This window comes from Ochotona princeps, chromosome 31, assembly GCF_030435755.1.
Source record: "Ochotona princeps isolate mOchPri1 chromosome 31, mOchPri1.hap1, whole genome shotgun sequence".
NCBI classification, from domain to species: Eukaryota; Metazoa; Chordata; class Mammalia; order Lagomorpha; family Ochotonidae; genus Ochotona; species Ochotona princeps.
Window position 1 is genome coordinate 8872047 of NC_080862.1, and position 27536 is coordinate 8899582.

At 44.2% G+C, this 27536-nt stretch overlaps 1 protein-coding gene across 1 annotated transcript in view; it reads right to left on the reverse strand.

Moving 5' to 3' along the window:
* The window catches only part of UHRF2 (ubiquitin like with PHD and ring finger domains 2), a 45118-nt gene extending 22446 nt beyond the window's left edge, over positions 1 to 22672 (reverse strand). Inside the window, exons 1-4 of the mRNA XM_004591813.2 lie at positions 22423 to 22672; positions 16111 to 16344; positions 9607 to 9857; positions 1792 to 2010 (exon numbers count right to left, since the gene is read on the reverse strand). Coding sequence (XP_004591870.2) covers positions 1792 to 2010; positions 9607 to 9857; positions 16111 to 16344; positions 22423 to 22575 — 857 coding nt within the window. The 5' untranslated portion in view covers positions 22576 to 22672. The remainder of the gene's footprint in view (positions 1 to 1791; positions 2011 to 9606; positions 9858 to 16110; positions 16345 to 22422) is intronic.
* Positions 22673 to 27536: the final 4864 nt, after the last annotated feature.

A 27536-nucleotide genomic window follows, 5' to 3' on the forward strand; every position in this document is an offset into this window, starting at 1 on the left:
CTCTGTCTCTCCTTCTCTTTGAAAATCTGACTTTCCAATAAAAAATAAATCTAAAAAAAAAAAGAGAGAGAGAGAAAGAAAGAAAAAGGAAAGGCCACTGTGAAGGGACAATGGAGCAAAGAAGTGGAACACACTGAACCAGGGATGTCTGTGGGTCCAGGCAGAGGGGACAGCAAGACTGCTGGCTCAGAGCAAGGGTGTGTTTGCACGATGAAGCAACACTAGCAGGTCACTGTGGTTGGAACACAGTGAACTCTGAGGTCTAACATGGTGTGGACATCTAACACACACTGTGTGAGAAGAGTGGTGTTTTCAGGGATAAGGACATAACTAAACGTATTTCATGATCAATACGTATGAAACAATTTGGAAAATCAATGAAATCCTATTACAGTGACACTATAAAACAAACACAGTTTTAGTAAGGTTAAATTTTCCTGCTATAAAATTCATTTTTTTTTTTCAGACAAAGTTTATTTGTGAAGCAGGGAAGGGAGAGGAAGGGGAAAGCTCCTCTGGAGAGAAAGCCAGGAGGTGGGGAGGAAGAGACACCAAAGGTTACAGGAAGGGTCTTGGAACCTTACAGGCATTCCCTGACCCCTCCTTGTGAGTACCTAACCTTTCTTCCCTTTTTTCTTTGTCATGAAATTTCAACTTGTTTACAATTCAGAATCAGACTCACACTTGTCTGTGCAGAAAGTCCTGAAATCTTTTTATAAATGCAGCAAGTTTTGTTCAGTAACTCCCACTATTTTGTCCTTATTTCAGGTATCAGGAAAGTTCTTCTGTTAAGGGCAAGAGACCAACAACTTTAAAAAGTTGTAACTATTTAACAAGGCTGTTGGGCACAAAAAGCCATGGATGATAAGCAGCACGAAGGCTCTACTGCATTCCAGAAAACATTTATTTGCAAAAACAGGCAGCTAGCAGGCTGCGACTTACCGACCCTTGCTCTATGCTTTTACCCCAGGGTACACCCAGATCTGTCACCCTGTATCACTAATCACCTTGCAAAAACTTTGCACAGCTCTAGGTTTAGCTCTTTCTTGTATGTAAAAGGCAGACACTCAAAATCAATGCTCAAGTCCAAAAATTCATTATGAAGATACACAAAACCATAATACACATAAGGATCATTGATAAAGAACTGAAACAGTTTTACAGTGGTTTTCTTTTTGAAAAGAGTAAACGAGTGATAATTCTGCCAACAAACTCAATTCAGAAGATGCAGACACAGAGAAAGGACGGAGCCGCACATTCTACTAACTGGGAAACAATGTCCAGCGTTTTACATCTTTACATCTCAAAGAAGTAACAACGGAAATTGCAATAGTTAATAGTTCAGGTGACTTCTTGAGTTTAGAATTCTTTTTTAAGTTGGTTGAAGAAAATTAGGAAATAAAACTACAGCTAGCCTTAGCAGTCTAGCAAGTAGCTGCCAGATCCACGGCTAGAAAATCAACAGACTCTTAAGCGCTGCTAATAAAATGCCCCTATTTGATACTTTGGCCCGTAAGAATTTTTGTTAAGTAACAATTTCTCTAAAAATATACTTAGTTATTTCCAAGATTCTTTAAAATGGCTCCAAATTTGAGTAGAAATAAAGAATTAAGCTATTCTTACTTTGTAAACATTCCCAAGAATTTATAAAAATATTCTATTGTATGGCGATTTCACCCTTCCTAAAAGCCATCTTTATTTGTGTTAAATGATGATGTGACATGTGCTCAGTGCCAGAAACTCACACTCCTTGACTCACGGATTCAATGGCAGCAGCGAGGACAGCCTTACCCCAAGAAAATTTTCACACGAAGTTCTTTTTTGGTCCTTGAGATTGTCTTCAATGTTGTAATTTCTGCATCAAACCAAAAACCTCTTATTCCTGGATTTTCTACGTTATAATTAACCATTACCACATCACCAACATTTAGTTCACTCCATTTTAAAATGGTTCTAGCTCGTGGTCGAAGATCCTTCACATTCATTTCTAGAATACCACTTTCTGGATATCTGAGGAGAGAGGAAGAACCACAGGACACAGCTTATTATCATCAAAACAACCTGTGTAGGCAAACCTAATGTTCTCCTTCATTGTCAGGTTCCAACATCATTACACAGAGACTTCACAAGTACTTCCTCTTGGCCTCTCACCTGTACTCTGCAACTGGGAGCATGCGCACTCGCTCTGCCCCATCAGGCTCGGCAATGCGGCCCTCTGCACTGCCTGCCACACGTCAGGCAAATGTTCACCTCGTGTTCGGCAGTGTCATCGCCAAGGGAGCTACAGGCTACTTCTCTGGAACTCAGTATATGTCACATACCCGTGCAGGCTGCTATTACTACTGTGATCCGGACACTCAGTATAAAAGACTGTATATTCTGCTTGGTGACACTGGGTGATACACACGCATGATTTTATCTCCCAAAGTAAAACAATTCTTGGTAATGCCATTCACCGCTAAGTTTGAAGGGGTAGAAAATAGAAGAGTAGAAACATAATCTTTTGCCCCACATTTTTCTTAAATCCAAGATCATGAGCCAATTTCAGGACAATGAACGTTACCTTCTCCGTGACCTTGTAACAAATGTGTTAGGTTCTGCCACTTGCTTTATGCACAATAGGAACATGAAACCACCATGTTCCAATGTCCTTCATTTTTCCAGAAAGATTTTACTTCTTACACACAGCCAGCTACCTAGCAACATGAAACAAATCCCAAGTTTTGTATTTACCGGAAGGTGGATTCATGTAGGAAAATTCTAGCAGAACCTTGGTTTTATTCTTCCAAAGATTTGGTTCAGTTCAAGTTTAGATCTGAACAAATCTAAAGAAAATAAATCTAACTTCTGGGTGATCAGGCTAAACACAACAACTTAATAGTCCACACTGGTTTTCACTACATTCACATCTGCCACCTTTACAGTGTGCTGTTGTCGTCTTGTTTTGGTTTTGTAGTAGAGGGACAAGGAATTAAACAACATCTGGTTCCTGCTCTTGACACTTACTCTGGGAGAGGTGTTGCAGCATGTGCGTTAAGCTGATGCCTGCCTCCCATAATAGACAAAGTACCTAGATCTGAGCCCCACCTCGTTTGGAGCCTGATGCGGGGTGCAGTTATTGTGTACCCGGGAAGGCAGCAGATGGTGGGCTCAAGTCAGGTCCCTGTGACTCATGGCTGAGGCCAGGCTGGAGTTCCTGGCTCCTGGCTTCTTCTGGATCAGTCCCCACGACAATAAAAACACCCCACTATCCACTGAGATAGGCCAAACGACTGAGCAATGATTCGGGAAGAGTGGTCCCCTAACCATCATGCTGCGATTTGCCCAGAAATATGTTCTGTTCACTGTTTCACATCCGGAGTCACTGATTCTCGAAATCAAGTCCAGCAGTCCATCTTAACACATTTTCTTAGTAATTTCCATGCACATTCCAGTTTGAGGACCTACCATGTAATAGGAATATAAAAACAAGTAACTGGGGCCTGGTGTGATAGCCTAGTGGATAGAGTCCTTGCCTTGCATGCTGGGATCCCATATGGGAGCTGGTTCTAATCCCGGCAGCCCTGCTTCCCATCCAGCTCCCTGCCTGTGGCCTGGGAAAGTAGTCAAGGATGGCCGAAGGCCTTAGGATTCTGCACCCACGTGGGAGACCTGGAAGAAGCTCCTCGCTCCTGGCTTCAGATTGGCTCAGCTCTGGCCATTGCAGCCACAAGGGAGTGAGCTAGCAGATGGAAGATCTTTCTCTTTATCTCTCCTTCTCTCTGTAAAACTGCCTTCCCAATAAAAAATAAATAAATAAATCTTAAACAAAAAAAGAAAAGAATTAACTGTGACAAGACAGAAAATAAGGGAAGAAGAAACTTCTAACCCTTGGACAACTAAGAATGATTTAGTCAAAATGAAAATGAGTTCAAAGTTGGAAGCAGCTTCAGTGGGTAGTTATTTTTGTTTGAATTAAGAACTGTACAAGCTTAGAACTCTCACAACATAGCTCATTCACTTAGAATAAACAGATCTTAAATTCTTTTTTAAGTGAGTTATACAGAGAGGAGGAGAGACAGAGGGAGATCTCCTATGTGCTGATTCACACCCCAAGTGGCCTCAATGGCCAGAGCTGAGCTGATCCGAAGCCTGGAGCCTCTTCTGGGTCTCTCACAGGGGTGCAGGGTCCCAAGGCTTTGGGCTGCATTCGACTGCTTTCTCAGGCCACAAGGAGGGAGCTGGATGGGAAGCGGGGTTGCTGGGATTAGAACCGGCGCCCATAATATGGGATCCTGGCACATGCAAGGGGAGGCCTTTAGCCTCAAGGCTACTGTGCCAGACCCAGAATGAACAGATCTTAATTGTATGTGGGCTCTCTAGTTAAGCACTCATCTTAACCAAGTCCTAGTTGATCAGAGGGAAAAATCCCCAGACTGGCAAGGGCATCAGAGTCTCGGGAACATTCACAACCTCACTACCATAATTCACTTCAGCCAGCTTTCCAAACAACCAACCCGCCTCTGCCAGTCGGTGAGGGCAGATCTGGTCCTGAGACATCACTCTCTCTATATAAAGTTCTAAAATGGGAAAGAAAAAGTACACAATGCTAGATCAAAAGTTAGCTTTGGGAACTCATTCTACACTTTAGTTCGAGAAGAAATATAAACTCTCGCTACAACACATATAACATAACATTCAAAAAGTATTTACTGCCCTCAATCATCATCTCTTCTAAAAAACAAACCTTTTTAAAATTTTACTCATTCATGTATGTTTGAAGGGTACAATGTGAGACAGTGTGAATCACTCCCCAAGTGGCCCTGGGGTTGGGCCAGGCCAACGACAGAAACCCAGACCCCAGCCAGATCTCCCACCGCTGGCAGGGGCTCAAGTGCTTGAGCCAGCCTCCTCTGCCCTCCCAGACAGATGAGCAGAAACCCGGACTGAAAGACGTGCCGTGGGACCCTAACCAGCACTCGGATACATCACAAGCAGCTTAATCCACTGTACCATACCGGCCCCATCGAAAACTTTTTTTTTTCTAAGATCTATTCTATGTTATTCTATTCGATTTCACTCTATTTGAAGAGCAGTTACAGACAGACAGAAAAGAACGAGAGAGAACTTCCATTCTTTGATTCAGTCCCTAAATAATTACAACAGCTGGAGCTGGCCCAGTCCAAAGTAGGAGCCAGGAGCCTCCTCCAGGTCTCCCACATGGGTACAGGACTTGCTGGCTGGGCGCAGCCAGGGCTCTAACAGGCACCCATATAGGATGCCAGTGTCACAAGCAGAGGCTTAACCTACTACACCAAGGTGCCAGCCCAATCAAACACATCTTCTTCAACTCATGTGACAAGGTTTGAATCTCTTTCATCACATTGCTGTCTATTTTTAGCCATCCTAGGTTTACAGCCCCAAGGCAGCTTCTTTCTAATATGTACAATAGAGATAAAATATACAAATACTGTAAGTCCTGGCAAAGTTACTAAACCTCTGGCTACTCCTCAACTGTGAAATGTTAAGTATAAATGAACCTTATACTTTGACTTTGAAAACTAAAGCAACAAAGCCTGTGAAGTGTTTAAACAAGTACATGATGAACTAAGTGAATCTTTGTAGCTAATATTTTGTTATTACCACAGAGAAATAAAACCAAAGCAGGAACCTGGGAAATCCCAAGGCATGTCCACGATCCCACTCTTTCCCTTCTATTTCAATTGCATTTGTAATGATCAGAACTAAATTCAGAAGTCTCCAATGCACCAGTGGGTAAGATTTGGTCAGAAGAATACCATGTATGAGACCATGATAAGGTCAGCACCATAGTTGAACAACGCTTGCCTGTTAGCAACAGCATTTCAAATGGCTGCTGGTTGGAGTCCCAGCCACTCCAATTCTCACCCAGCTCCCTGCTTACAACCTGGGAGAGCGGTGGCTCACGTCCTCGGGCGCCTGTGCCCACACTGGAGACTCAGAGGGAGCTCCTGGCTCCTGGCTTTGGATTGGTCTAGCTCTCGCTATTGTGGCCATTTGTGCAGTGAAAGCTGAAAGATCTTTAGGCAGAGCTCAAAGTTCTCTCTCTTTGTCTCTCCTCTCTGCAAATCTGCTTTTCCAAAGAAGATAAATCTTTTCAAAACTAAAAAAAAAAAAAAAATGGTAACATTAACAAGGTCTTTCAGAGCCTTTCTGCTTCTAAAGTTGTAAGTTCATTTCTTACATTAATATTCATAGGGGGAAATAAGACAGAAAACTTCTTTTCAATGAGGTTCTTTTCTGTGAAATGAGTTTGGTACCATCATTCTGCATGGTACCAAAATTATACATGAAAGACACATTTCAATACTAAGAAATTCCCTATTTTCCTGGGTTTAGCAAAGTTAGATATCCAGATGAACATATTTTTAAAAACAGAGTACCTGCAAAAAGTTTTTTAAATTGCATATTATGCTTATACAGGTTAGGCAAAATAAATCATTTCCTATATCAGAACAAGAGATTTTAAAACTATGTATGTACCAGAACTAAAATGGCACAACTTCCGAACAGAATTATGTGAATTCTATGTATACATTCTCTCTGTGCACACACATGTAAGTAGTAACTCTGACAGGTAAGTCATGAAAGTGAAATACACAAGTTCCAACTCTAGACGAAGAGATGTTAAGTCAATTGCAATATCTTACAACGACTCAAAGTCAAGACCCTGTCAAGGGCTCAGCTACTCTCTGGTATTATTCCTTTCCTGGGCATCTTCGACTATCCATATCTCCACACCTTGACATAGTGATGATGTAAATACTCCACTCCCAGCCTAACTTTCCAGATTCACGAATTCAACTGCACTTCAAAGAAGTCAAAACTGAATTCCTCCATCTGCCGACACTCAGCATTTGCTGGACGAGAATTTTGATTCTCTCAGACTTCAAGGAGCTATCCCCAGTTCCTCTCTGTAAGCCTTCATTCACTCTAAGTCCTCTTTAAAATATTCTGGTAATACCTTTTTTTCATTTCTTTTCTGTTGTGTTAATACCTCTTTAATATAATTCTATCCACTTAATTAAGATCTCAATGTCTAAGTTTATGCCAAAGACCCACACATCTTCAGCATCACACTTGAGCACATTATGTCAAAGTGAAGATATTAAAATATTGACCTCCTTAAAATATGCTATGAAGCTGACAGGCTGGGGGAAGACAGGTGCTCTCAGACACTGCAGACAGGAACACATAAACAGGGATTGTTCTCTCCCAGGAGAGGAGCTGGCAGCAAGCAGTGTATACATCTAATTACTTCATGATTCAGTTTCATAGGCTCTGGAGTTTACCTTCTCCCCTGCCCAAACCTCTTCCCCTCCACAGCACCAATTCCCCTGATATTATTACAGTCGTACAGTCCTTCACAAACAGTCCTAAGCCCATCATTCGGCTATTTCAGTGTATCCTGACATTGTATGATCGCTTTTACACGTTCCTTTTGACTCAGAAAATTTACTTCCAGTAATCCATCCCAAACATTACACAACATTACTTCTAAAAGATGCAGTACTTGTAATGCAAGGACTAGAAACACTCAAATGTTCACAATAGGAAGCCACTTCAGATAACATGGTAACATTATATAATGGAATATTATAGCCATACTTAAAAAAAAAAAGCAGTAGGGAATATACGCTATGGAATGACCTCTGGGACATATCAACTCCAAAGAACAAGGCACAGACAAAATGTGTGCTATCCTATTTTCTATCAAGTGTATTGTGTTTGTGTAAATACAAATGTTACTAGGATAGGAGCTCAAATTCTCTTAGTGTTCCTGGATTTAGAAATTCAACCATGGAACTATAACATTTAATTTTATTGTCTGGTTTTAAAACAGATTTATTTTATTTATTTGAAAGGCAGAACACACCATAAAAACTCAAGTGATGCATTCCCTAAGAATACATTTTTTAAAAAGCTTCGGTAACCACATTGCTTATAATATTAGTAGTTAGTCTGACAACTACCATATGAGTAGGGTAAAGCAATCAATGATAATACTTTCAAGAACCATGACTTTCAGCATATAAGATCAAGGAGATTAAAGTGTAATCCTTTAAATTTAAACCTCAAGACATGTTTAAGTGTTTCTTAGCTCTGCCCAATGAAAAGACCAAGAAACAAAAGAAATAACTATGAGAATCTCCAACTAAGCACCACAAATACTACTGCTGAGTAACAGTGCAGTGGGCTCCCTCGAAGCAGTGTCTGAAGCCAGGACAGGATCATCCTGTAGAACCTAACACAAAGAAACACTCAAAAATGATGGGGCCTTGCTCATCCTGGAGAAGGATGGCTCCATATATTAGACATGGGTAAATCTGGGAACCAAAAAAGCTGACTGAGCCGGGTTACAACAAGTGTTAATACTCATGATACGTTCTTACTACTTAGAGTAAAAATCTCACTGCTCAACCTTTGAGGGTGTTAGGAAACTCTGAAAACGAAAACTGTGGCACAGCCTGCTAATCCTCCACCCTCTGCACTGGCATGCCATGTGGACACTGCTCCGTGTCCAGGCTGCTCTGCTTCTTACTGGCCTCTCTGCTTACAGCCAGGGGAAGCAGTACAGGATGGTTCAGATCCTTGGGACCCTGCACCCATGTAGGAGACCAGGGGAAACTCCTGGCTCCCGGCTTCAGATAGGCTTAGCTCTAGCCCAGTGGATAGAAGACTTTCTCTACTCTCTCTGGAAAAATATGCCTTTCAGGGCCTGGCACGGTAGCCTAGTGGCTCAAGTCCTCGCCTTGCATGCGCTGGGATCCCATATGGACTCCAGTTCTTATCCCAGCGGCCCTACTTCTCATCTAGCTCCCTGCTTGTAGCCTGGGAAACAGTAGAGGACGTCCTAAAGCCTTGGGACCCTGCACCTGCATGGCAAACCCGGAAGAAGCTCCTGGCTCCTAGCTCCGGATTGGCTCAGCTCTAGCCATTGTAGCCACTTGGTGAGTGAATCAGTGAATGGAAGATCTTCCTCTCTGCCCCTCCTCCTCTCTGTACATCTGATTTTGCAATAAAAATAATTTTTTTAAAAAATCTGCCTTTCAAGTAAATAAAATATTAAAATCAAAATTTTGTTAAGACGGTTAACAAGAGACTAGTATTGAGTATGAAATCTTTTCTGGGAGGTAAAAGTGTTCTAAAATTAGCCTGTGATGATGCACAAACCTGTGAGTATGTTACAAAAACACACTGAATAAATCCAATGAGTAAGGTGTGTACATCTCAAGAAAGTTGTTAAAAATATTTCCACCTCATTCTAATGGCTTTCACACTACATGTTATAAAATACCTTCTAAAAAACTTAAAAAAAAAAAACAGAATACAATAGAGAAAGAGACAAAGAGAAAACCTGTGCATCCTAAACTGAGAGAGGTACAGGCCACTGAAAACAAGCCACTTCAGAGCCAAAGCGACCCCGAGTCAAAGGGCCCACACTTCAGTAGATTAGGGCCACAGCCACCAAACCAAACAATAATGTAATGATTTAAACAAAATCTTCAGAAAGATGGATCCGGAAAAGGAAGGCCTTGCTTCTAGGAACAGACACATGAACGAAGTCCCCGTAGCAGGAGCACTTACTCATCATACTGGATGTGGTAAGTCACACCCTCGGCAGAGTCCGAGCCAGACGTGGACGGGGCACTGTCTGACTTGTTTGTGTTCTCTTTGGAATGATGATTTACACTTCCATTAGTCCTTTTACAAGAGCTGCCATTCTTCAGGGGGGTTTTGCCCCGTGAATGTCCAGTAGAAGCTCTAGTAACACTATGGATGTGTGCTTCAAACCAGGCGCCCAGGCCGACATCTCGGGCGTCCACCAATTCATTCACCTAGAAAAGTTTAAAATGAGTTAATAAAGAGGTACATCAAAGAATTGAGAGTTAAGAAACGGAAGCAGGTTGAAAAAAAATTCTGAGGACATTAGTCTGAAAGGTCAAGGCCCTTTGAGGACAATAACCAAGAGAGACATACTCAGTCTTTAAAAAAAAAAACTTAAAAAGAAAAAAAAATTAACACACCAATACAAGATCACCCCAACAAGAGACTTCCTCCTTGAAGGTATAAAAGGCCACTTCAAGTGTCAATTACAGTTCTGCCAGATAGTATATACAGAGGTGAAGCTAATTTCCTTGCCAGATTACAAAGTAGCTACTTGATATACATAACAAGAAAGGAAAATAACAGCATCGAAGCAAAGCAATGAGCCGGAAAAAAAACAAATTGCTAAAAAAGATACATAAACATGATTTCAAACCACCAAACTGACAAGGAAGATAGATACAGTGTAGACAAAACCTAAAAGTATCATGTCACTACCAAAACAAGGTAACAACATTTGCCCCCAAAGTGGCATACACATAGGAAGAAGGCAGCCAGGGAACGGCTAAGACACTCCAGAATGAATAGTTAAAGTGGGAAAGGGAAGGACCTGACCGCCACCAGGCTAGGTGTGACAGTGAGCCACATGCCGAATCTGTCGTATGCTGCATGGATTAATCCACGTATTAAACAGACTCTTTTCTTTCAAAATTATCACTGACAAATTTAAAGACATGTCATCTCCTGTAGGCAATGAGGCTGAAACAACAAAACAATGATAAGGGTTATGATACTTGGAATAGTGAACAAGTTATTATTACTCTTTCACAGTACCTCAAAATACAAGAGGTTTCACACAGCACTACAAATCTCACAGCAAAGAATGCGGCATGTAGCGGACACTCTAAAATGCTAACTACACTAAATACGGTAATGCCAATGGGCATTACCAGGTACAAAGAATACTGAGCTTGAGAACAGCTGTTTGGCCTAGCTAAGACATCACGTCCTACACTGAAGTAAACAAGTTCAATTTCAGCTCCTGAGTCCAGCTTCCCAGCAAAGCAGACCCAGGAAGGCAGCAACGACAGCTCAAATAAGGGAGTCCCTGACACCCACAGGACACATCAACTGAGTTCCTCATCCCTAGCTCCAGCACCGACCCAGTTCCTGCTTTCTGTCTCTGCCAAAACAAAACTTTAAAATTAAAAAATACTAAATTTGCCTAGGAAACTAACAGACATCTAATATCTGGAAACCTCGACAGTGGCAACACAATTAAGAGATATGTAAATCAACCTGAATGCATTACCACTGCTTAACTGTCACACACAGAGAATGTATTGGTTCACAGTGTACAGTACTCTGAGTAAACCAAGACCATTGCTGGAAACAAGAACTACTCCTCTTGGCAGGTGTGTGGCACATGAGTGCAGCTGCCAGTTGTGGTGCTGCCAGCCCACATGGACCGGTTGAAATGTTGTCTGTTCCAACTCTGATTCAGCTCCTAGCCAGTGTGCCTGGGAAAGCAGTGGTTACAGCCTGCTTGGGCCCCAATATCCATATGGAAGACCTGGAGGAATCTCCTAACTCCTGGGTTCGACCTGGCCCAGCCCCCGCCATTACAGCCATTTGGGGAGTAAACCAGTAGATAAAAGACCTCTGTCTCTCTCTCTCTCCCTCCCTCTCTTTCTCTTCCTGCCTCCCTCCATCTGTGACTCTGCCTGTCAAGTAAACAAAATAAATCTTTTAAAAAAATAAAATAGCAATTTTTATTATCTATCCTTGTTTAACTCAGTGAATCCACTCAAAATTATACACAAACTGATACAAAAATGCTCTTAACTTGAAAGATTTTCCCATTACACAGAAATGCGAAAGGAGGCCATATTAAATGAGTTAAACCTAGTGCAAGCAATTCAATCTCTTTTTGAAAAGCCTAGGTTTTGACGGCAGGTCAGAAGAAAAATACTTACACCTGTATAATTAGCATAAAACCGAGGGCATCCTAAGTAACCTAGTGGAAACAGAAGAATTGAAGTAACGAGTCAAAACGTAGAGGCGAAAGTGCAGAGACAAGAAAGAGGAAAAATAACTTATGCAGGGTGTCTCAATGGTGCCTATGAGCTCTTACATTTATCAAAGTAACTGAAAACAACATTGGAGAGGTGAATGCCACTGAAACATTTCCTAGGGGAAAGTCCCTGTAACGAGGGCAGAGGATGGATTCGGTGTTCCAGGGTTAACTAAGGCAAGTATGATTGGAGCATGTGGATTCACAGGGGGACGCTTTCCGTATAAAAAAATCTAAGGGGTGCAATCTACACGTAAGAACTGATAAGGCCACGGAGAACATTCTTCCTCATCCAATTATTTGATTAAAAAAAAAACTGAATCATGGTGGGCAAGAAAGAACAATTTTAAGATAAAATAGTAACAGCAAATATTTGGGGATCTAACACTTCCTGGATGTATTTCTAAACATTTATTTGCTCTGTAGACAAACATTCCAGCTCTGTATATAAAAGCTAAGGTCAAGTCCTTCCACATATTACTAGGTATTGCCTTGAAAAAGTCAATTTCACTTGTCCCAGAAGTGTATGCAAGTAAAATCCATACAACGTGCCAACCCTGAAAGCGTGCAGCACACACTAATGAAATAAGTGTGAAAGCAGCACCAAGTCCCACGTTGAAATTCATCAAATTAGTCTTATTAGCATGCTCTGGGAAAACATAGGTGTCTCCGACTACGGATGTGATTCTCTTATATCATGTTTCTTTAGAGTTATAAAGCAAAAAACACAATACTGTTTCATTTACATAAAATCCAGAAGCCACAGAACAAGGGTTACATAAACAGAGTGAGGGGTTAAAGGTCAGCAAAAAGACAAAAGTAATAAAGAGGAAAGAAACGATTACCACAAAAGTTTGGGTGGTGGTCTCTCGCAATAACATTTTATAAGTCTTGAAACTAACCAAATATGGCTCAAAATTATTAAGCAGGACCAAATAAGAATGATACTGGATAATAACTTCAGAATTAAGATCACAAAATTCACCTTTTCACCTGGCTTCTGGAATTCAAAACATATTTTATCCAAAACTTTTTTCACTCATCTAAAGGAGCAATCTTAATAATACAAAGCACTACATTTATTAGAAGAAAATCTTAATAAGAGTAAAAGTGATATAGACAAGAATTCTAGATAAAGGCAAAAATTATCCTCAGGAGTAGATCTATGGCCTAAGGGGTAAGATATTCACGTCCACACCACAGTACATGGGTTTCAATTCCAGCTTTGCTTTCAAAGCCGATCCTGGGAAACAGGGGCCATAGCTCAAGTAACTGGATTGAATTCCTAGTTCCAGCCTTGGATTGAATTCCTAGTTCCAGGCCTCAGCCTGGTCTAGCCCTGGCCAGTCCCTGCCCACTGCAAGCATTCAAAGAGTGAATCAAGAAATGGGAGATCTGTTATCTCCTTCTCTCTGCCTTCAAGTACATATTTAAAGAAAAAAAAAAAACTTCCAAAGTTCTAAGTTACTTAGAAACAATTTAGTTATATTTTGATGTATTAATTACTCAGACTTAAAATACAGAAAACAAAAATGTAAAGCCAATTTAAAACAGATCAAAGAGTAGCGGCTTTGAAATTATTTCCTGTCTAGCTACAGAGTTCTTACCTAATAAAAGTTGCACAAAAGCAAGGACAACATTGTTTGTTTAGCCTTCAAATCATATTATAAAATATATGCTAGGTATCCAAATATTCACGGAATGATAGCAACGGAACAAGAACTAAAACATATATTCAAAACAGGGATGAAATCAACATACAGGCAGAACAGCAAGTTGGGCTTCCAGGGCCAAAACTTAGGTCTGAGTCGTGGGCACTACACAGGGCACTGCTTTAACCTGAACGTCTTCATTGACTTACAGATTCTGCCTTTTGTTATTGCTACTTTTTTCTCTTCTATGTGCAAAAAAAAAAAAAAAAAAAAGGCTCTTAATATCTCAGTATTATCTTTGAAACTCTGACACTTCGTGTCCTGCAGCATTTTCTCAGCTCTTCCAGGGATCTATACACAGCACACCTGCCTTATTTAATAGCTACACTTTATTTTACTCTCCGGCCTACCTGCATCCTCTAGCATTTCTTAGTGGATTTTCTCGTGTGATTTTGTCTTTATCAGGAATGTTTCTGGCTTGTCCCCACCGGTCCCAAGACGCCAACTGTGTTCTCACCTATTCTGTTTCCTCTTACCACTTTTTGTTAATTACGGCTGGATTCGAACTTGTAGGTAGATGCATAAAACATCTGAAATTCAGTATTTTTTTTTACTTTTTAATACTATGAATTCTGCTAAAGCATTTCACAATTATGACTCATCCACACTTTCTGAAAACACATGGTGATCAAGTTCTTATGTCAACACACAGTCATCATTCTGCTTGTAAATCTTGAGGCATACTTCAGTACTGTGACATATATTTTGCCCTGCTTCAGGAAGTGTTAAACTGGATTTATAAATCAGTAGGAAGCTTTCTTTCCTTCCTTCTGTATATTGTGAGTCAATTTAAGTAACAGCGTAACTATTCCTCACAGGTTCAAAACAATTCATCAGTTAGCTACCCAAGTCAGGGGTTTTGTTTTTGTTTTTTGAACAGAGTTCTTTATCAATCTTCTTAAATCTTTCCATATATGTGGATCTGTTTCATTTGCTCACAGATTCAAAACCCATTTGCATCTTCTTAACTAATTTACTTAATACAACAATTCTTAGTATTAAATGTTGAAAATGCTTTGAAAAATTGAGTCTAGGTGTCAATTTATTCTGCTAACTCAGGAGGGGTATTAAAACAGAAATAGATGACGCAAACCTATAATTTATTAATATAAAATTTGAAGTTGTTTGTTAGATGTAAGTTAGTAAGTAAATAACTGAATTTCTATGTATCTACAAATAAATATATATTTTATTTGAAAGGCAGATTTACAAAGAGAGGAGACAAGCACAGAAATTTTGCAACCACTGGTTTACTTCGCAAATGGCTGCAACAGGCAGAGCTGGACCGGTCTACAGCCAGGCTGCTACTGTGAAAAGATGACCATCTACAAAACCACGGAGACTATGAAACTAGCAGAAACAAACCACACAGGACATGTAAAGAAAGAACTAAGATTTCAAACACCTCAATTAATGGACACGTATCTCATACTCATGAATGAAAATTCCATCAGGCACCAGTGGCATGGAGTAGTAGGTTAAGCCTCTCCCTGCAAAGCTGATATCCCATATGAGTGTCAGTGCCAGCTGCTGCTCTGCTGATCCAGCTCCCTGCTAACGTGCCTGGGAAAGCTGTGGAGGATGGCCCCAGTATTGGGCCCCTACTCCCACAGGGGAGACTGGTAGAGAAGCTCCAGGCTCCTGGCTTCAGGCCGACCCAGCTCTGGCTGCTGCACCCATGCGGGGAGTCAACCACAGGATGGAAGAACTCTCTTTATCTTCATCTGCCTTTCCAATAATTAACAGATAACTAAATATTAAACAAAAATACCATCATGGTAAAGATGGCAATTCCAGTTGATCTATAGCTACAACCCCTGTAGAAATCTCAGCAGATTATCAGTATAGCTTTGAAGGTAATTCAAAAAATTTTACAGTCAAGGGTTGAAACTGAAAAAAACCGAAACACTTTTCTAAATGAATGAAATTTGGGCAATGGCAAAAGGGGCTGCCAAACAAGCCTGTAACACTACAGTACTCCAAACAGCACGGCACAGGGAGCAGCAGAGCAAGGCAACCAGGGAGCAGCTTGGCAGGATTCCGCAAGCGAACAAGCAGCACTTCTATTTTTAGATATTTCTACAGACATTTTGTATACTCTAGCATACAAGTGAAGGTGATGCCGCACTGATGCCGGAAGCAACCCACACACCTATGAACCACGGCCCCTATCTCTCACGGTACATTCATAAAATGGGTGTGTTCTGGAAGGAGGGCTCAGGAGGCTTGTAGAAGGCCACCGGTCACGACTTGGCCTTGCTGGAATCACACAGGTCTCAGCTTCACTGTTTTTCCAACTGGACATGCATGTTTCCATACTTCTGCCTATTTCACAGCAAGCTTTAAATGACCATTTTAAAGTCCAAACAGTAACAGCCCTTCCCTTCAAATGCCAATCAATGCTTCTTTATTCACAATATCCTGAACAGAACAGAAATCTGGATTCGCATAACAACAAGTATGAAGAAGCCAACGTACCTTATAAAGTCCAATGCCAGGATCGATGAGACAGACACGGGCTGAGGTGGACGGCTGACTGGAAGATGCCACTCTTTGAGTTTTCTTGGCTTTGGGTGGAGTAGCAGAACAGGGTTTGACCTGCACATCAGTCTGTTTGGAAGTGCTGGGAAGATCAGAGACCGGACGAACGAGCAGCTGAATAATATCATTCAGTCCAACATCATAGTCAAACAAAGTGTATCCATTCTCCAACTAGGGAAAAAAAGAAAGATACTTGTCACTTCTCTTACTACATCTTCAGTTGTCCAAACTAGAAGCCAAGCTATCAAAGTAAAATTCATAGCCCTGTAATTTAGTGATCTTGAAACCACTATTGTTTCATAGTCTCTGGCATTAGCATCTTCTCTGGACCCCAATGAATTCTTAACAACATCCCATATTAGTTACAGGGAACACCACCACCAGCCATGTGTGTGTGTGTGTTGGGGGGGGGGGGTAACTGTTGTGAACTCATGACCTAGAGGCATAAAGACTTTAAACTAGATGTAATTTCTCAACAAGTTGTGTTTATCTTAATGAACAGAGGACCTATAAAGCAAGCTGCTTATGTCCTTGTTTTATTAAGTCTAACACTTTCTCTTAAGCTTTGTTGCTAATTTATTTGTTTTTATTTTATTTTATTTTTATAGAAAAGGCAGATTTTCAGAGAGAAGGAGAGACAGAAAGATCTTCTGTCCACTGGTTCACTCCCCAAGTGGCCACAATGGCCAGAGCTGAGCCTATCCGAAGCCAGGGGTCAGGAGCTTCTTCTGGGCCTCCCACTTGGGTGCAGGGTGCCAAGGCCTCGGGCCATCCTCAACTGCTTTCCCAGGCCACAAGCAGGGAGCTAGATAGGAAGTGGGGCCATCAGGACACAAATCAGTACCCATACGGGATCCCGGCACCACATGCAAGGTGAGAAAGCCCATCACGCTGGGACCGTTAAATTATTTTTTAAATCACATGAAGGATGGGAAAAGTAGGAATACATTGCTATTCACACTATTCCATTTGGCTAAAATTCTTAACACTATTTGTCTAATTACTATCACAATATACCATGAGATATCCCGGGATTAATACAGAATTACCCTATAACTCACCCACATTTTGAGATATTACATAGAACTGTAATTATACACACACACCAAAAGATACATTAAAATTATAATGCAGAGCACCTTAGAATAAAACCTTATTTTTGTAAACACGATCTTGAGAGAGGCAATCAAGAAATACATTTAGCTAACCAAGTGCAAACTTGAGTTGTTACCAGCTGGCTGTCCACTGAATGAGCACCCCAACGTTGTTGGTTTAAATCCCAACTCCCAGGCCTTCAAAATGTGACTCTGAAGATGGGTGGTCTCTAACGAGGTATTTAAGTTAAAATGAAGTCATTCAGGTGAGCCTTAAGCCAGTGTTATGTATTGCCTTAAGACTGGCAGCAGGAGGATGTCTAGCCTTAGTGGCCATATGACTACAGTGATTTTAACAGCCACGAAACAGGATTTCCAGCAAATACAGAAGAGCAAAAGGAATTCTCCCCAGACCCCAGCCTCCCACCCCACTCCCACCCTGCCTGAAGCTACCAGAGTATGGGTCTGTTGAATTCTAGCCTCAGGAATTGTAAACCAATACATGTGTTATTTTAAGCCACCCAGGGCTTTGATAAACTTTGCTACAGCAGCCCTAGGAAACTGTTTCCATTTGTTTCTTTATGTAATTTAGTTGGCTACTTGATTGTGATACAGTGAAACAAGAAAACCCAACACCTTCAAGATCAGAACAGCCATTTACCCAGAAACCTGACTGACTTGAACATTATTTTCTCCTTAAAAAAAAAATTTCTTTTCATTTAAAAACGCAAATGTACAGAGAGAAGGAGAGACACAAGAGAGATCTTCAAACCATTGGTTCATTCCCCAAATGGCCACAATAGCAGAGCTGAGCCAATCCAAAGCCAGGAGCCTGGAGTTTCTTCTGGGCTTCCCACATGTGTGCAGGGAGGCCAGGAATTCGGCCATCCTCCACAGCCTTCCATAAGTAGGGAGCTGGATTAGAATTGGAGCTGCCAGGACATGAACCAATGTCCACATGGGATGCCAGCACTTACAGGTAGAGGATCATTACCTGTTGAGCCATAGCACTGCCCCCGCTTCTACCCTATCTATAAGAACTGTCATTGTTCACAGCTCTTTAACAGCAAAATCATATTTGAGAAAACAACCAAAGGTACTCATTGCATTTATTCCGGTGGTCCAAAGAACATACTTAGCACAGTCCCACCTCTTACAGCTATCCACTTTTGTTAAAGAATGGAGAACTTCACACAGGAAAAAGTAAATTAGATGCCACCTGACAGGTAAGTTAGCATGTTTAGTCTAAACAGGCCCAAGAAGTATAAGTCAGTAAGCAGATACGCTCTTATATAAATAGGGCTATTATTAGCACTGCTTATTTTTATTAGAAGTCATCTGTTATTCGAATGACGCTGGGAGAAGGATGGGTCAGTTAGAACTCATAAACAGCTACGGCTTTCAGGTGTGAACTATGAGCCATCAACGTTTCAAACGTGAATGAGAAATGCCACACTAGAAGAAGGGGGATGCAGGATTTCCTTGTTTAGCCAGAAAGCACTCCTGGTTTTTCACTAGGTTCAAAGAAGACATCTCAGGTCACGAAGAACGGCAACAACCCTCAAGAGAAAAGTAGCAAGCGAATACCAAACACCAGCAGGCAGAGAGTGGGCTAGACACCCCCAAAGGACTCCTGACAAGGGATGAGAAGTGTATGACAACAATCAATAGCATGTCTTCCACATCACAAATATACCTATATACATACATTCCTTATTAGGCATAAACACCTCTGTAATTTCAGGGGGAAACAATACATATTAGCACAAAAGGCACCTACTGATTCTCTTTATCTGCCATTCACACCTCACATCCACAATCTATTTTAGCAGCATCCCAGTGCTGATATAAAGAATCGGCAGGGGTGGGGGGCTGAGGGGAGGGAGGCAGAATCCTTTCAAAATAATGCATGCTCTAGATCCTCAAAGGATTTACAGATCCATCAAAATTATTCTTTCTTAAAAAGACTCGATGCAATCGCTTCTCGGCTTTATGGCTAAGATCAAGTGCAAAAAGGAGGTGCTTCATTTCAGCCTTCCCATAGCAATGTCCAAATGAGATTACCCTACCATAACCAGAACTCACAGTCCTGAGCTGCCTATCTCCATGTTGCTCCTGGCAGAGTCGATGACACTGTTTCTCAAATTTAATCTGGGAGGTGGGTGCTGTGGCTCACCAGGCTAGGTGCTGGTTTGTGTACTGGCAGCTCCACTTCTGATCCAGCTCCCTGCTGATGGCCTGGGAATGCAGTGGAGGATGGCTCAAGCCCTTGGGCCCCTGCACCCACACAGGAGACCCAAAAGGGGCTCCTGGCTTCGGATTGGCTCAAATCTAGCCATTGGGGCCACTGGGGAAATGAGCCAGTGAATGGTGAACCTTCTCTGTCTCTCTCTCCTCTGTCTATAAAATCTGCCTTTCCAATAGAAATAAATAAATCTTTTTTAAAATTTAATTTGCATACAGGTCACCAAGGGCTTTTGATAGAAATACAGCCTTTACTTCAGCAGGCCTCAGGTGAGGCTCCCAGCAAAAAGCTAATGCCTGGGGCCCAGCGCAATAGCCTAGTGGCTAAAATCCTCGCCTTACACAAGCAGGGATCCCATATGGATGCCAGTTCATATCCCAGCAGCCACGCTTCCCATTCAGCTCCTGGCTTGTGGCCTGGGAGAGAAGTCAAAGATGGTCCAAAGCTTTGGGACCCTGCATCCATGAGAGAGACCTGGAAGAGGCTCTGGGCTCCTGGCTTCAGATCAGCTCAACTCTGGCTATTTGCAACCACTTGGGGTGTGAATCATTGGATGGAAGATCTTCCTCTCTGTCTCTCCTCCTCTCTGTATATCTGACTTTGCAATAAAAATAAATAAATTTAAAAAAAAAAAAAAAAGCTAATGCTCAAATCCCGCCCACCCAGGGACTATGAACAATAAGAGACTACAAACCATCTTTCGACATGTATTTTCAAAACTGATGTCCGTTAGCTCTCCTGTGGGTTAAACTCCAACTACGCAGGTGCAATTGTGGGGTGAGGTGAACCTCTATAACAAATATCCACAAACGATATGGATACATACCAAACATCAAAGGCAGATATCATAGAAATAAGTGGGGGGAGGGTAGAGCCACGGAAGCTGCAAGGTGCCCTGCAGATCTGACGTGTATGGATGACGTGTGTCACTATGTCGTAGCAAAGCATCCCGAGGACGGGGCACCTTTTTGTAACGGCATAAAGGCATTTCACCCATTAAGAGGCAGTCCTGTGACGCTGCGTGGGTGCGACAGCCCTCAAGGAAGTGAAGCCAGCTAGTAACACTCCTCCTTTCCCGTCTCCATGCCGGAGGCAAGCACTGCGGACCTATTCCTTATCCCTTTTGCTCTGATCATGGGGCTGAAGAAACCAAACCAGTGAGCTACTGTGACCCTCGTGGGTAAGAGGTACAAAGGTTATGATTCTCAAGCGTTTCCCCTAGGATTCTGGAACAAGCTTCCTGGTTTACTGGAAGTCGGCATTGTTGCCCTTTATTTAACTCAACTCCAACCATTTCCTGATGAGCCAGGGACATTTTAGTAGTGTATAATTAGAATTTTACAGGTATTTTTTAGAGGTTTTAGAGGATTTGCATCCGTTATTTTTATATCTGTTGCTAAAGTTAAGTGAGGGTCCTAGAACCTCTTGGAGATTAGGACTTCAGGTTCTTCACCTGGGGCCTAAAGCAAAACGTGACCAGCCGCCTGAGGCATGCCAAGAAGCAGGTTCATGGTATTTAACCAGCAGGTTTCCAAAGCTTACAGCTAAACTGACCACCTGTTTTTACAAGTCGCCGACACAAAGGCAACAGCATAAAACCGGTTGCAAACAGATCAAAGGGATTACGACATTTCTTGAAGAGCAAATTCCTGGCCAGGGTGTAGGTTGGGACTCTGAAATTTCTGGACAGTCGTGGAGGGGTAGGCTTTGCCGCAGTAGCCTGCCTGGAGAGAAGCTAAGCGAATCACGCCGAATGCAAAACACAAGACCAGGGCGATGCCAAGCTCTTCCTGGGTGCGCAACCACCACAACCAAGACAAAGGCAAAACAGTCTGCCGCTTCTGTGTGCGCGGGTCCAGCCTAAGAAACCTGTGGAGCAGGCCGGCCTAGCCCAGGGCTATCAACCACGCAGCTAAGCAGAGCCCTCCACAAATACCCCCAAGGCCCAAATCCCTTTGAACCTTCCAAGTTACTGCCAGCTATGCTGCAGTGCCGTGGTCAAAAGCTCAAAAGCTCGCTTGGAGGGCACGGACAGCAAGCCCCCTTTCCAGCTCTATGCTACCCTGGGCGAGTTCTCAAGCCAGGTTACCATCAAAGGGCCCCCTTGGGCTCAGGTCTCTAACCTCAGCAAGAACTTTCCAGATGTGGTAGAGGGAGAGAGAAGGACCAAACATTTTTCTGGAAGCCCTTGGAATCGTCACTGTGTGCAAATCCGTCCACAGTGAGGAGGCGGGGGTTAACGGATTTGGTGCCTGGAAGAGCTACGAATGAGTTCTCCACCTCCTACTTGGGGAGTTAGGGACGCGGCAGAGCGCGCGGAAATGCGAGGCCCTGGCCGTGCCAGCGCTGGCCAGGTGCTGGGTGGAGGTAAAGGAGAAAACGCTGGGGGTGTTAACTCACCCCTCCCGCGCAGTGGCATGGCCGCCGAAGCAGGCCGCCCTCCGCACCCATCCACCCTCCGGGGGGCCCCCCAAGCAGCTCTGCCAAACCGAGCGCGGGAAGCGAGGAACCTAGAGACCTGGCGAGGCTGCGCCTGCGTCCCGCTGCTCCACAACAAACACCTCGGCGAGGTGCGCCCTCGCACCCCGACCCCCCTAGGCTGGCCTGTACCTGCCATCCGGTGGGCAGGGACGTCGCTGCCCGCAGAGACCACCTCCTTCTGCACCATCCCACCTCCACCCCGCAACAGGGTCCCCTGCAACGGGGGGGTTGGGAGAGGGCAGGTGCACCCTGCAAGGATCGCACACCAAACCTTCGACCCGCCCAAGCACCTGGGCCCCTCACCCCCGTAGGGAGCAGCAGTGGGGGCCGGCGAAGGACAGCGGGGAGCAGTATAGGGGTGGGGGAGGAGGAGTCGGGCCGCTCCCTCCACCGCCACCCCGGGAGGGCTCCCCGGGGGGCGCGCCTCACCTGCTTGCCCCGGTAGAAGAGGCGCTGACACTCGGGCCGCACGTCGAAGAGCGCCCACACCCGCTCGCGCAGCTCCTCGATCGTGGCTTTACGAGACACGTCCTCGATGGTGCGTGTCTGGGAGCCGTCGATGGTGCGAACCTGGATCCACATCTCGGCCCCGGGAGAGAAAGAGGGTGCGTGTTTGCAAAAGGCGGGGTGGGGGTCCCCTTTGTCTCCCCCCGCGGCGCGCGCCCCGCCTGACCGGCCCGGAGCCGCTTGCCCGGTGGGCGGCTCGGGATCTCCGCTGCAAGCGAGCGAGCGAGAACGACTTCAAGACGTCCAGGCCGGGACCGGCGGAGGCGACAGCCCCGTGGAACCGGGCCCCGCCGAGCGGAGGAGGGAGGGAGGGAGAGAGGGAAACGGAACCAGCCCTGAGGCGCTACCGCAGCGTCCGCCTCACAAATCGGAAGCAGCCATAGCTGCGCCGCGCCGACTGTTTACTTAGAGAGCTGTGGCTCCCACATGGAGGTCACGGCGCCAAGCTGGATCTCGCGAGATTCCTGCCGGGCGGCCCCGCCTCGTTAGAGGAAGCGGCTGCGGGAGATGGTTACCGACGCCGCCGCCGGGGTGTGGGTGCGGGCGTGTGGAGAAGTGGGGCGGCAGGGCGGGGCTGGCAGGAGCCGTTACTTGCTACCAGGCCGCCGGCACCTGGGCCCGGAGCCTTTGCCGCCTCCTCTTTACCCTTCGGGGGTTTGGGGGCGGCTCCCGTGGCCGCCCACGCAGGGTGCCCTTTTGTATTAAGTCCGGAGGCTTCTGAGGGGACGGCCTTAGCGGACCTAGCGGATACGGTTCTCGAAAGCTTTACCCCAAAGAGCCCACCCTGACGTGTACATCATGGAAAGAGAGGCGCGGGCTGGCTGCGGCCTATGTATGTTTCCGAGAAAGTACACAGAAGGAAATGGGAACAGCCCAGCGCGCCTCGGCCGGACAGCGCCTGCCCGGCAGCCTGGCTGGCCAGTAGCTAGCGGACAGCAGGACGGGCGGAAGGGAGACATGGCTGCTTCGTGGACTGACGTTTCCCGCCGGCCTGCCCGCGGAAACCAGCTTCCGGGGTTTTCCCGCCGCTGGGCTGAGGAGATGGAGGCCCTGGCCCCATGCCTGACCCCGGGTTCCTTCTGGGATCGGCCCCTCGGGGGACATCCCTTCCGTTAGAAAGATGCTTTCTTTGCCTTTGCAGAGCTTCTGCACGTTAGGTGTGCCTTGGGCTACAGGATTGCAGAGGAGCTGCAGGGTTGGACATATCTCGGAACCTCGCAAGAAAGACATCCAACAAGGCCCAGTGAGGGCGACGGGACAGAACAATGGGGCCTCTCACAAATGAAAATGTGGATTCTAAAAAAAAGAGGGGGGGGCTCACATAGCCCTGTAGTTTCCAAAACCAGTGAATTTAAATATTCAGACAGGTGCCAATTAGTTCCTTAAAGATGGAGCAGCGTTTTTGGAGTACCGTTATGGTCTAGATTTTATTAGATTCTTGCTTTTTTACTTAAACAGCATTTTAAACACAGGCACCAACACGGCATAAGCATGTGGTTAAGTTTATTCAGAAGGCAAAAGACAGAAACAAACTATGATTGATACATTACATCCTAAGGGAAAAGACATTGCTAACTTTTTCGGAGTCGGCCTGAAGGATGGACAACGTGGGGAGAGGGACAAGGCCAATCCAGGAAGCTGTGCCCACAGCAAAGGTTGAAGGCCCCAAAGCCCAAGAGGGCCAAAGAGCCAAGCCGCTCACCACTTGGACTTTTATAGGTAGGACTTGAGAGGGGAGTGGCCAGTCGCAGTGCAGCCTTGCCCAAGTCCCAGGTGATGATGGGTAAGTACTAACTGACAAACTGATGCATGAGTGGGTGAAAAATACTATACAGGTGGGGGAGGTGTGACTTCCAGACTCCTGACCGACTTAGGCCATATCAAACAGTTCATAATATAGTTGCAATAATAGGGATGGGACTTGGGTCTAAAAATTTGCCCAGGTTCTAATCCTGGTTTTGTTCTTAATTGCTCCTCCTGGCATCCTGGGAGGCCATCTGGATTATTCAAATATTTGAGTCCCTGCCACCCTGTGAGCTACCCAACCGAAAGATGGAGCTTCCTGCTTGTAGGGTGGGCCTGTGCCAACTCAGACTGTTGGAGGCATTTGGGGAGTGAAGCAATTGGAATGGGAAATCATTCTCTCTAATGATTTATTTTCATTGTAAAAGCAGATCAGATTTACAAAGAGGAGAGCCAAAGAAAGATCTGCCATCCACTGGCACACTCCCCAAATGGCCACAACAGCCAGAGCTGAGCTAATCTGAAGCCAGGAGCCAGGAGCTTCTTCTGGATCTCCCACGTGGGTGCAGGGTCCCAAGGCTTTCCCCAGGCCATGAGAGGCAACTGGATGAAAGTGGAGCATCTGGCATCCATATGGGATGCTGGTACTTGCAAGGTGAGGATTTAGCCGTTGAACCATCACACCAAGTTCGTTTTCTCTCTCTCTCATTGACTAGTAATTCTAGTTTTACTGCTTAAAATTTAATCTTGGACTGAAGACCCAGTTCAATTTTCTCAATGCAACAAATGTTAATGTGCTTCGCCTTTAGCAGTAAACAGTACTTATCATTAGGAAGAGGATTTAGATAAGCAGAGAAAGCCCAAAGAGAAAGATGCTTAAGGACAACAGAGGCTTTTTCACAGATCAGGAGAGCTCAGATTTGGGAAAGGTTGGCTGACTAAAGTAGGAAATGTGTTGCCCATCAACCTTCAAAGCACTCGATTTTCGTAAGCCCCAGGGGAAAACTAAGGTTTGTGAGGCATGCATTGATATGGTTATTCATGTATTTAGAAAGACTGCAGAATGTGATAGGTGCCTTGGGAGTCAAACAAGGGGCATGGAAATGAGGTGGGGGGGCACTGTCTCAGAGTTTAGTGAAGTGGCAATTGTGCCAGTTTTGGTGGAAATTAGTGGCAGTGACCATCCCAGATTTTTTTTTTTTTACAATCTTTACGTAGTTAATTAGGGTACAAAGGGCCAAGGACTACAGGAAAGTGGGTAAGACTATTATTTCCACATTGGTTTTTCTGTATCTGGGGTAAAGGGGGAGATAAAGGGAGAAGCCCCACCCAGCCTCCCACCCATCCCAGGTCCCCGATGTGGGGCATGCTCCGAGGGTCCTGCTCAAGTGGTTTTGATAGTTCAGCAGTTATGAATTGCTGCCAGTCTTGCCATTCCAAGCACAATGAAGTTGCTGCAGAATCCGTTGGTTGACATAGTCTCCCTTAGAGTCTCCGTTTGCTCAGTTTTTCACTGCCAACATATGGCTGGGGTAGTTGATTGATTTGTTCTGTCCTCTGTTGTGGTGCCAGGTGTCCTCTGCAGGTTCCGATGGACTGCCATATCCTCCATGTGCCCCTGGTTATGCTGTCCACTGCTCCTCCTGAGCCTCTGAGGAGGCTCGGCTCTGGCACTTGCACTCCATGGCAGACCTTGGAACCTGCACTTCTCTTCATGGTTAGAGTTCTGAATCTGGCAGTTCAGTTGGGGAGATCTGCGTAGAAACTTTGTCTGAAGTGATCCCAGACCAGATTCTTGTGTGTGCTTGCAAGTACAGGGTCCGACACAGTTCATTGCCCCAGTCAGCTGGTGGTTGCAATTGCTCGGTTGGTTCTGTTTCCAGCCCTGTATTCCACTGTAACAAATGGGTGTTGCAGTCCAGCCTGGTTCTGCCCAGCACTCCAGATTATTTTAACACATAGAGTTTACAAAACTTGTAGGATATATGGATATAGAGGATGAGGACAATGGAATGTTGAGAATAATCCCCAAGTATCTAGTGTCTGGGGCACTTAAATGTATGGGTTTGATAAATGATTAGAAAAAAGAAGCAAATTAGAGAAATGTTTCTAATCTTAACTAGAAAAAAAGAATCAAATTAGAGAAAAACAATGGATTCCATTTAAAATGTGTTGCATTTGAAATGAACCCAGAATATACCTAGATGGAAATATCTGAGATTGGGGTATCAATGAGAAGCGTTGACAAAACAGCAAGCAGGTAAATTCTGAGGAAGGGATTATCTATGACCTGTACTCCTGTGAGGAGATGGGTCGTTTTTCATCTGCGAGGCTTTTGATGGAGAGAACCCGGGGCTGGGGAAGAACCGGGTAGCAACCAAGACTGTCCAGCAGTCCTGTTAATTCCCAAAAGATCTGCAAGACAGAGTGCAGAAATGGAACACCTAGAAATGGTACATTTATCCTGTGTGAAGCAAATGAATTACAGTTAGAATCATAAGCCTGTGGCTGCAGGGAATTGCTTGGAGTAGATAAACAATTACAAGATTCTATGTGTGGCAATTAGCATCCTTCATATGTTTTCCACATAGTACTGAGTACTATAATTAATGTTGGGGTTTTTTTTTCTACAATGCTGTTGTGTCCTGCTTGGGCATCTCTGTAGCTGTTCTCAGAAAAAGCACAAATGTCAGTTTCCGACAAAAAAATCTTTTAACCCGCAACATCAGTCCGTTCTGACATGTTCATGTCTTATTAAACATGTAGCTGAAACCACTTGGCCATGAATAGAGAAAGAAAAGAGGACTTACTGGACAAAAACCTAAGGTTTATACCATGAATCGTGACCAAGTATTTATTCAAATCAAAAGCTACAAAATGAGTGTGCATTCATGGTGCAGTGGGTTAAGCGATCGCTTAAGATTTTGCACATCTTGTATCAGAGTGCCCGGGACCTAGAGGCTTCGAGATCCAGCTTCCTTCCAGCACTTTGGAAGCATCAGAGGATGGCTCAGATACTTGAGTTCCTGCCACCTGTGTGGGAGAGCTGGATGGAGTCCCAGCGTCTGGCCTCAGCCTGGCCCACCCTAGACTGTTACAGGCATACAGGGAGTGAATCATCAGATTTCATTCCTTTTGTCTCTTTACCCCGTCTTCTTACCTCTTTCTCTCACTATACCTTTCAAATAATAAGCCCTTAAAAAAAAAAAAAAAGGAAGAAAAGCAGAGAGAAGAGTGGTTGGGGGGCAGTTGTTTAGCCTCCTGATTCACACGGCTGTTTGTTACATTGCAGC